Source organism: Acanthisitta chloris, unplaced genomic scaffold (assembly GCF_000695815.1).
Source record: "Acanthisitta chloris isolate BGI_N310 unplaced genomic scaffold, ASM69581v1 scaffold15773, whole genome shotgun sequence".
In the NCBI taxonomy this organism is placed as follows: domain Eukaryota; kingdom Metazoa; phylum Chordata; class Aves; order Passeriformes; family Acanthisittidae; genus Acanthisitta; species Acanthisitta chloris.
In genome coordinates, this window is record NW_008665548.1 from 103,728 (window position 1) to 114,959 (window position 11,232).

The following is an 11,232-nucleotide window of genomic DNA, read 5'->3' on the forward strand; positions in this document are numbered from 1 at the left end:
TTTCAATCCACAAATAAAGCATTCTTCGTATACCATGGTGCATTATTTTTTAATAACATAATTTTGAAATACAGTTCATACATTCATGAGGTGTAAATGAAGATACTACTGCACTGCTTATTTAATTTTTTATTTCCAATGCTGGTCTCTGGCTAATTGTGGGCTTCACATAGAAATACAGGTGAAACATGCTGATTATAGTCTTCAAAGAAAACTAGTAGATCCTGCTTGGAATCCCCAGGTATTTCTTTGGAGAACTTGCATGCCATTCCACATTATATCTCAGGCAACTCTTTCTTAATTGTATGTCACTCTCCTAAGGTCTCCTTTTGACCTTAGGGTTCAGTTCTCCAAGAATATAGATTAACCTGCCTTAAATTGTTTTATCTGGAGATGGGATAATTCAGTAAAATTGAAATGAATTTACACAAATGTATCTGAGAGCATTTATCCTGAAGCATGCAGTACTGTGAAAAAATAAATAATATTTTTAATAAAACAAAAGAAATTACTTTGTATGGGAAAGAAAATGTTTGAAAATGTTTCAGCATATTTGTGTTTCCCATTAGTCTCTCTTGGATCATGGCAAAAAATGTAAACTTCAGAGGCCAAAAGTTCTCTAGGCCACTTTAACTCTGTGTGAGTCTCTATTCCATGTGGACTTCAGTGTCTCTCTCCTATTCCTGTGTTTGCTAATGACCTGTTAGAAAGTTTACCAGTCATCAACCAATACTTCTGTTCTGGCATCATAAATGGGCACAGCCTTTTCTGCTCAATGTTTGTGTAAGTAGTACTGTTGGAATGGCTAAAGAAGGTAGTAAATACCAATGCTGCAGTAACCAGAAGCTTCACAGCTACAGTGAATCAGCTTAATAAGAGTTGCAAGTCTCATGAGTAAACAGCCAGAAAATGTTTCTACAGAAAGAGGCCTATAATCTGCTTTGGGCTGTTTCTGTGAAGAAGCAGTTTCAAAGCCTAATCTAATGAGCCACATATTACATTAATATGCATCATGGTTTTGTTATGGCCACTTAGAAATCTGAACTGAAAATCTGATTAAGATACATTTTTTTGTATATTCCTGGACATTATATGACAATAGCAGCAGAGGCTCAAATGATTCATTACTTGTGAAAATGCTTTTACTGTTACTAATAGAAGGACAAATAAATTGACATTTAGAATTCACAAATTCCAAAAGAAGATGGAAATTCACTCTCTAGTATAAAACTTAACAACAACATCTAAGTTGACAGTTTAGCTCAGATACAAACATATTGCTGTTTTTCTCTACAATTGTCAGTAAACAACTTTTAAGATTTCAAAAATGTGCTAGCAAGGGAAGAGTTAAACCTTTGAGAATGTAAATTTCATCTGTAATAATGTTTTGTTTAAACTTCAGCTTGTGTATACCCAAAATTTGCCTTACACTTTCAAAGACAATTCTACATGTAAACAGTAAATTGTATAAACAACTCACTCTTTATTAGCCAAATTGACCATTTTATACAAATAAGGTATATATACATATACATATATGCTTGTGTTCACATACACACACAAGCATGAAAGTGCTCCCAGAGTTGCTACTGGGAGCTTTGTCTCTTGGTGTACCTTAATGTACCCTAAATCTCTTAATGTACCCTAAATCTATATTTGCTTGTTTGAAACCATGGAATTTATTTTTTTTTTCTTAATATAGTGTGTTGTAGAACACACACAGCAAAAAAAAATGAAGAAAACTGCTCTCACAGTGCTCTACAAAAGTTTTCATGTCCTCAGCTTCTGAAACATTTAAGACTATTAACTTACTGGCAGGCTCCTGAGGAATTTTAAGGCATCTGTGCCTGTGCTACTTATTTTAAGTTCTGTCTGCCAATGTTATGAAATCAGCAAACTCTTTTGACTTTCTTAGTAATTCCATTTCATGTGGTTCTGGCTTTCAGGCAGATTCAAGAATGACATAATCGCCTTCTCCCTCCCACAGGTTTTGCACTGTTGCTGTTGGTTACACCATTCCAAGTAATGTGCAACAGGGATCTTAGTCTGATCCCATATGCCCAGAAATGGAAGACAGCCCAGCAAAGCTGACTGAAGCACAGTTTCTTGGCTTTCTGTCAATCACCATAGGTTGAGTAAGACTTCTATGGGATTTTTCTAGTCAATTAATATTACTTAGGCTACAGTGCAGTTCCTGTTGGTCCAATATCATGCTGCTTTCAAGGGAAGTGAACTAATTTCCCAGTAAACTTTACCCCTGTTACTGAAGGGAGAGAAGGTATCTTGAATGTAATAGCAGCAAATAAACAAACTCAATAACGTGCTTCTTTTCTATTTTGCACTGGAGCATTTGTGAAATTGCACTCAAAAAATACAGAATTCTTCATTTTTGTAAAAAAACCCTAGACTTTGGCTAGTATGTACTCATAAGCACTACTGCAATCATACTTTGTATTAGCAATACTGAATTTGAGTACCAAGCTCCAGAGCAACAGGATAAACATTATGGGGAGAAGCACTTTCTGGAGTTTGTTATCAACACTAGACAATTCGAAGCAATTCACAGTCCAGTCACACTGTTCAATCTCACAAAGCCTCTCCTGGCTTTCCTGAAGACTACGAGAGTGTTCATACACATGAGAAATTGGCACATTAACACAGCACAGAAAGCAAGACCTCCAGCTATGCACAATGGCCTCCAGCTATGCATAGTGCAATGCTAATGTATCATTGTAAGATGAGAGCAGCATGCAGAATGCCTTGTCCTAGACCCAAATTCAGACTTTCAGAGAAAGAAGTACTCCTTTACCCTTGGAAAGTCTCCAGAATTTCTGCTTTTTACAGTTATGCTTTTCATGCTTGGTCAAATTTTTAAGTACTGCACAGCATCAAGTCTACTTGGACCTCTTAAACTCAGGACTACTGAGAGGCATCGGTCCAGGTCAGCTTCAGTGCAATTTCTTGTACTGCTTTAAAAGCTGCTTTAAAAGCTGGCACTGAACTGCCAGGCAAATAAAAACACATGTATCATGCTCAATGAAACACTAGTCCATGTCCAGAAGAAATGGAGAAGAATGTATCAAGTTATCATCATAAAAATAAAGGACTCAATCTAAAAATACAAAAAAATCCTTACTTCAGATTTCCTTCTCTTCTTGGGCAATGAGCCAATTCTAGAAAAAAAAATACAGCTGGGCAAACTGAGGCAGTGATGTGGCATCAGGATGTGCAGTCTAAAGATAGGGAAGATAGAAGACAGTTCTCATGGGACTTTTTTCATGAATCAGGTACACTCATATCTCCACTTAGCCGCTTCTAAGTTCAGTGCAGCAGAGATTTGTGCCTTTCTCTCACTCCCAGCAGTGTGTGATAATCAATTTGAACAGGTATCTAGCAGGAAGGAAACTGTGGGATAGGCTAGCAAATGAGACACATTGATTGTGATGATCATCAAAGAGTGAAATTCACTGCAACAGGAATTCTGTATGAAATGGATCCTGAGAATTTTTTCTTTTTCTAGACTCTGGTCACAAGGCAAGCCAAACAAATATTTCTGTTTCTGTGATAAAAATTACCTGGCTAAAAAGCTACATGTTAAGAAAGAGATATGAAGAAAATTCTATAAAATTCTACCTTGGTGCTATTAAAAAGTCCAAGGCACTATGAAACATGGTTAAGTTCTAGGAAATTTTAACAAAGATGTGTCCTTTGTTGACAAAATAAAATAAATTATTATTTAGCTGGCTAAGCTCTTAAAATTTTACACTGCCTATAGTGAGATCTATTTCTTCTAGTAAGGCAATTATTGTTAACAGTTGTTCTGATACTAAGAAAGAAAACCTGGTTTAGTTGCAGTGGACTTACAGTTATTTAAACACTAAATTCACCCATCCACATTGACAGTGACATGAGACATTTTCGTTTTGCATTAATAACATTATACAAGCACTTTGAAAAATATTTTCAAATCTTATACACCCTGTAATTTTTTACTAGACATAAAGACAAGAGTAGCTATGAAAATATCCAATTTCTACCATTATCTCATAGCAAGAAGATTGTGTGTCTCTAGAAAGAGGGTAAGAGTCTTTCTCAACAGACAGGTAGAAGGTATATGTCATGATAGACTATATCAATTGATATAGTTTAGCAGTTCAAAGCTAAGACTCTGAAATGCTTATCCAACCTTCTCTAACAACCTTACCTGTGGGAATACTCAGGGCAAGTTGTCAGGTAGAATCATCACCCCACATTTGTCAATCTTAATGGAAATCCTGAATTTCTGGCTAAAACTGAGCACACAGAACAAACATTTCCTGCGCTGAGTTTAACAATGCTCATGTCCTTAGTAGGTCTGCTTTTTTATAATATTCCCAAAAAATATTGTCAAAAATTTCTCAAAATCAAAACCTGTACACTTACTTAGCAGTATATTCACACAAAACTAAAGCTATTTTTTTAAAATAGTGGCAATAAAGGACAATCGTGTGAGGCACACTCAGTTACTCAATAGACAGAAAATATCAGATCCACCCACACATCAAAATGACCTGTATTGAAAATAGTACATTGTAATGAGTGACTCATGATGAATTATACTCCATACTGAACAGGTAGAAACTGTATTTGTCACAATAATTATTATTGTTAAAGCCATGCTCCCCTTTAAAATTCCCTCATGTCCAGTGCAAGCACTCCTGCACTTAAAATAAGTGAATTTAATCCTCAGATTTCAAAAGATCAAAATAAAAATAAACCAAAATAAGCCTTTGGAAATGTTGGCATTTTAGTATTCTCAATCAAAAGACAAATTCCTGTACTATATATGTTTCATCCAGGAGATGCGATGACAGTTTTCATCAATGTATTAAGAACTTACACATCCCTGTTCTCATTTAAACTTGCAATAAAAACTTTTACTGACTTGAATGAGGGAACTAAGAGTAATCCAGCCTAAGGTACCGGAAGAGTTTAACAGGAGTGTTCATGGTACCTACATATTACTGCTTGTTATTTATTGTACCATTTGGTTGGTTTCACTGGAGACGTAGAAGAGACTGCACTGCGTTGAGCTGCAGCTGCCATTTAAATATTGCTTTTAAACCATGTAAGACTTCTTATTTAAAAATAACTTGAATTTTTGGGGAAAATATATTAAGTAAACCTATGAATTAAATACATTTTCCTGACAGGTTTTGCCCCATACAAATTTTTTTAGAGACTGTCTCTCAGCTGGAAACAAGACTGCTTCAATCATTCATGGGCAATACTTTGGCTCCATGTGCATTTATATAAGTAAGAAGAATTTTAGACCTCCTTTCTATTACATCAATAAGCTTTTCAATTCCTTTTCTGCCTCCTTGGCTCTCCCAGTATATTCTGTCAAGGAACAAGGACTGGAGCAACTTCTCACGTAAACGCTGGCTCCTCAGCACTGAAACTGCAGATTCAGGGAATCTGGAAAAGCACAAAGAAATTAATCAGCTTTGCCATTACTCTGAATTGCAATGTTTATGTTGTGCTTTAGCAATCAATCCTATGAATATAGACTGCAACTCAGCAAACGAAGTCCATGCATGCCTAATCATATGCATGTAAATTGTATCTTTCACAGCAGTGGGATTACTCATACATTTTTAGACACATCCTGTCAATGTCTTGGGCCAATGATACCTATTCCAGTAAAATAGTGTCGCATACTCAAACTGAGAAAAAATTATCACTCTTTTTACAAAATTAATAACTTAAAACTTACTCATTGATTCCTTGTAGCATTTTGAAGTCAAGATTGTCTTCATTCCTATCAAAGAAACCCTTATTGTCAATAAAGGCCAAGTGCCTTTGGTCATGCTTTCTCTGAACTATGTGCGTCAGTTCAACAGCATCCTGGTCGTTACATTTCAGCTTCAGTCCTTGCTGCATGCAGGAATCCTCCTTGAGAGGTTTGAATCCACAGCAGTTTCTGTCTAGTCGATTATAGATCTAAAACAAAGTACAGCAGAGTGCCAAGTGAAAACAATACCAAAGTATTTGGGGCAAAGTGTCACTGTAAGACATCGCTCACTAACACAGATGACAGGAAAGCAAGCTCAGGACAAGTATAATTAAATTCAGCAGTGAAATCGCATTGGAGACCTGATCCCCATCCTTCTTGTGCTGCTAGAAGCAATTTCTCAGACTGTGTATTTTATCCATTTTATAGTCATGATTCATTACGTCAGTAGAAATTCTTTGAAAATAATGGAACTATACCACTCTGTGACTGGAATAGCAGAATGGTGAATACAATTCTATTTTTTTTTTCAGGAGGCTGTAGTTTTTTTAGATTTTTTCTGCTGGAGAGCAATAGAAATAGCACAGTCTGACACACACAGAGAGGCTTCATTTTTGTTGGATCTATTAGACTAACAGTATGCAAAATAACTAAAAAAAAAAAAAATAGTAAGGGGCACAGCAAACCATCAAAAGCTATAAAATGCAAGAACAGTGCATTTAGGACCACAGAGCAGCCTCCCAGAGTTGCACTGTGGTATATACTTCAATGACATGATGGTCTAGGCTATTTTTTCCCATGCAAACCTTTGCTTATTCATTGCACAGCACTTAGCTGGAAGGAATACATACATCTGGTCTAACTTTAGTGGTGGAAATGTTAAGCATCCTCTTTTGACTTAGCTGGTTTTGCTCCCTTTCATAAACAATGACAAGAACAAGGCACATCCAGAGCAATGGATGCCATTTTAGGATAACCATCTAATACAGAAAGGATAAATCATTCCTTGAAAGTGCTTCTACCCCTCTTGACTAAATGAGAGTAAATTCTCAGGGCCCTGAGAGCAGAAACAGGCCTGAATTGCCCTGAGCAGTCTCACCTGGAACCTCCACATACTCCACCTCTGCCCCTGGGCCCAGGAGCCCCTTTTAAACTCAGATCTGGCAGCTTAGCCCTTGTTTGGGCCCTTCAGAGGTGGTGGGGTGGTTATGTGTTGCTTGTCCTGTACTTGGTGCTCCTGGGTTGTTGCTTGGGGTTCCTTTTTGTTGGCCTTGGAGGTCCATGCCTGATGCTCACTGGGCTACAAATGGGACCTCTGGCTTTCACCATCCTTTCTGCTGGGCTGCCCCTCCTGCTGCTGGCCCTGCCTGTCCTGCCTGCCCCAGAGCTGCCCTTGGCTCCAGCTCACCTTTCCAGGGAGCAGACCTGCTCCTGCTGACAGGTGCTTAGAGAGTGGAAATCTGGTCTGGTGCATCTCAGGCTTAATAAGTAGCTTACCAAGGTAAATCACTTTTTCTGTACTTGTTTGTTGTTTACTGCTAACTCTTTTAACTGCTCTAGGCACAAAAGCTTTAATGTTCATACAAGCATTCTAAAATTATGATTTCACTTTTGTGACATCCCAGTGAAATGAGCTGTTAGGACTCTTCTCCTGATGTAGAATTATGTTGCATATTGAAATAAAGAGGCCTCCTATGTCATCAAATGAAGGCCTGAGAGCTGGGTTTGGTTTGGTTGTTGGGATTTCTTAGATATATATGCAGTGCTATTACTAGCAGTATTGCTGATAGTGTTTGTTTTCGTATGTCAAAATCCTGAGGAAAAGAATAGATTTCTCTTCCTCTCTTTCCTTTCATGAGCAGCATTCAGCATCTGCAGGCAGTAGAGCCCTCTTGCTTCTAGTGTTCTTGCCCATGGGATCTCTTACTCAACTCATCCAAAGGTAAAAAAGTGAAACAGAGTCCTTCTAGACAGACTCCTTTGATATACAGGCCTAATTAATTTGCACCACATGTCACTACATGCATTAAATAGACAAGGAGATCATGTTCTTACAGACAGCCTCTTCATAGTATCTTGTATCATTTCAGTGTTAAGACAGTATGATGGGACACTCTGGAATTGATGCTGCAACCTTTATTGTTTATCATGGGTTTTTGTCATACATTTATGTATGTGAGAGGTCCAAACCCTCAAAATTAAAGAAGTTATTTTACATTTAATGTCCTTCTTTTGCTTGAGTTCTTGCAGAAGGCATGTGAAGGTCAACTTCAAAGGTGTTAGAAGGCCTTAAAATTAGAAATTAATACAGAACTCAAGAGGATTTTTAAACTGTTACATGAGAAGACAATGGCACAAAAACACAACTCTGACACAATCTGTGCTATTCCTAAAGGGGTGTTAGTATGTTTAGCAACAAATTAGTCCATGTATAACTTTGTACTCATTTCTAAGCATTACTTGCTCATAATGGGACTAAAGATGGAGTCATTATACAAGTGACAATCTATTTTTAGAGAATTGAATCCTCTGTTTCACATAATAAATCTGCAAAAATGTAACCTCCCAAAAATCATTCATTCTAGAATAGGACTGAGAAGAACAGAGAAAGGCTACGCATAAGCCAAGTCATGATTTTTATATTTCAAGAAATGTAACTATAAAAAAAATTGAATTACATGAACAACCAAACACAGTGCATAAATTTAGTGCTTGCTTCAGTTTTAAATAAACCAGTAAGTGCTGCAGGAGGCTCAGTCACCTGGGCTTGTCTGGCAGGTAAGAACAACTTAAAGTTGTGCCAGATCTCTGGAAGCCATAAAATTATCTTCCAGGTAGGTTGTTCGGTTCAGTCCTTGTTAATGCAGGGAGTGTATTAATATTCTACTACATAATTGCTATAACTGTAGCCACACATGATGCCACTAGGCAGAGCCCTCGTTTGGCGTTATTTCGGAGAGCTAATGACTATGTGCAGTACTTAATCAAAGAACAGCAGCTATATCATTCATCAGTCACTGGCTAGGTTTTATAAAAGAAGGAAAATTAGCCACTACAGCTGTTATCTTGCTTCAGATTGCAGCTCACTAAATCCATTTCAGTTACCTCTGGGGGCTGGGAGATGCAGGAAGAACCACAGAGTAAATGGGGATTTACTGCTGTGAACATAGGCAAGATGTCTGTTTGGAGAAAAAGGAGTCAAGAAGAAAGAGCATGCTTGCCTCAAGGTGAAGTAAAACAAGTCAAAAGCCTTTGCTTCCTCTTTCAAAAAAATGAGTCAGTTACATTACTGATCTCATTCCCTGATTATAAACTGCATTTTGAATATTTTATTCATAAGAAACAGCCAGAAATAATTTCAAACCATGCAGATACAACTCTTCCACTCTTAAAAAAATGAAATAAAATAAAATTACTTTTTCTAAGAGTTCTGTGTTTCCTCATGTGACTTTTGAGACACATAGTTGTGTTCAGTAAATGTTTTACCTGCAGAAGAAAATCGAAGAGTGCCATCTTGGACCACTCATGGTGATGGATTTCAGTACAGCCCCACTCAGCTTTGGGAACTTTACCATTCTGCCAGCATTTCTGCTTCAATAGCTGCTGATATCGTCCCCATGTTAACCTCACTGAAGAATGGGTACTATTATCTGTTGGACTCAGTGAGGAATCCCAGAGAATAACAGGACAGGCTTGACCGCCTGAAAAATGAAAAAAAAAGATCATTAGTATAGTGCAATACTGTCAGTCTCATTTGGTTGTTCCTTAATATTACGCAAGCATCAATAATTATACCATTTTACAGGTCTGGCAGGAAAAGCAGCAAGGGACTACTAACTTGACATGCTTTGGTTAATGTGGTCTTATCATACATCTAAACCCAGCCACTGCAGGAATGGAAGCATAGACATAAAGGCCTTCAGTTTAGGGAAAGCTTTCTCTGTTTGAAGCAAAAGATTAATGTACAAAATTATATATTAAACCAAACTATTAAAAAGTTTCTAGGTAGACTAAGATCCTGCAACGCCACTGTGAATCAATGATGTAGTTTTCCTTTGATTCCAGTGAACTGCTGATTTTTCAAGAGATGAAAACTTGTGTCAAAGTATTTTCTTTCTGCATAATGGACATAGAAGCACTACAAATCCTACACTCAATGCACATTTGTTTTGTTAATCTTAGTATTTTAGACCTATAATGTATAATTTCACATCTCTGAAAGGATATGTGAGACTATTAAAGAACGTGTGCTTCACATGAATAAACACCTTGGCAAGTTTGTGTTTGTTTGGGGTTGTTTCTTCTACCCAGATATAACATGAGATCTGTTTTGTATAGCAGGTATTTTAGCAAAATTCTTTACACAGAAGAACTAAAGAATATTTTGCTCTTCCCTGAAACTAGAGCAAGAGACTCATGCTTAGTGAACTCACGTGTTCAGAGTTCCTAGTGAAAATAAACCTTGTCAAAGAATTTAAAATGAGCTTTCCCCCATATAAGAACTGATAAATATATTTCATGCAATATCAAGTAACTGGTATTTATCTTCTTAACAAAGTGGAACTCTCCTATTTTTGCTGATGCAATGCTGCTGCTGCCTTAAACTGTCAAGAATCTGTGACCGACTGTGGCTTGTACAGACATTAAAGTAAAGAAATCCTTTATATTTTCGGGTGTATAGACAGAAGATCAAAATATGTCTTGGTGCAGACAAGAAAAACCATTTAACTGCAAAGCTGCTGTTACTAAATAGCAAGTGTTGGTACACTTCAGATTGAAGGTCAATGAACTTAAAAGTCTACACTATTGCACAATTTATTGAATAGTTAAATGCAGCCTAAACTGTTTCTTTGTCTTCCACATGCCCATGGAGACAGAGACAGTTCTGGAAAAAGCTTTCAGAAACTCACACAAAGGCCATGGTACCTTCTCCACAAGCAAACCAGACAGAGAATAGCACATGGAAAACAGGTATCAGTGCCAACCACAAGGCAAAAGCTACAAATGTGAATGTTCCATTAGTAAGCAGCCAGGACTGTGGAAAACAGATCTCTCTACAGCTCAGTGAAAAAGCAACTTGTTCAAAGGATGCTGATTGGTCTAAAACAACAAGTAAGAAATTATCTTTACATATGATTTGGTGCTAGATATGGGCATGTTCCATCTCATATTCACCAAAGGAGCATGATAGGCCATGTATGTGATGAAGCCCAAGAGATAAACAAGCTCCTTTCCAAAAGCTGAAAGTACTTGATCTTCTCTCTGCCAAGGCTTGCACCTGCAAGGTAGTTCTTCCCAAGCCAAACCAACCCAACATGCAGCTCCACCACCTCTTTAACTTCCCTCCCAGTTGTCCAATGTTTCCTTAGAAACACAGGATGTGCCCTTCCATTAGGAACATCAATCTCTCTTTTATTATGATCAGTATTACCTTTATCAGCACCATGCTCCACACTCTT

General features: G+C 37.4%; 1 protein-coding gene across 1 annotated transcript in view; it reads right to left on the reverse strand.

The window, feature by feature from the left end:
- Positions 1 to 5,103: 5,103 nt before the first annotated feature.
- Positions 5,104 to 11,232, reverse strand: part of FAM198B (family with sequence similarity 198, member B) — a 12,322-nt gene continuing 6,193 nt past the window's right edge. Inside the window, exons 2-4 of the mRNA XM_009071807.1 lie at positions 9,260 to 9,474; positions 5,756 to 5,982; positions 5,104 to 5,457 (exon numbers count right to left, since the gene is read on the reverse strand). Of these exons, the coding sequence (XP_009070055.1) occupies positions 5,250 to 5,457; positions 5,756 to 5,982; positions 9,260 to 9,474 (650 nt within the window). The 3' untranslated portion in view covers positions 5,104 to 5,249. The remainder of the gene's footprint in view (positions 5,458 to 5,755; positions 5,983 to 9,259; positions 9,475 to 11,232) is intronic.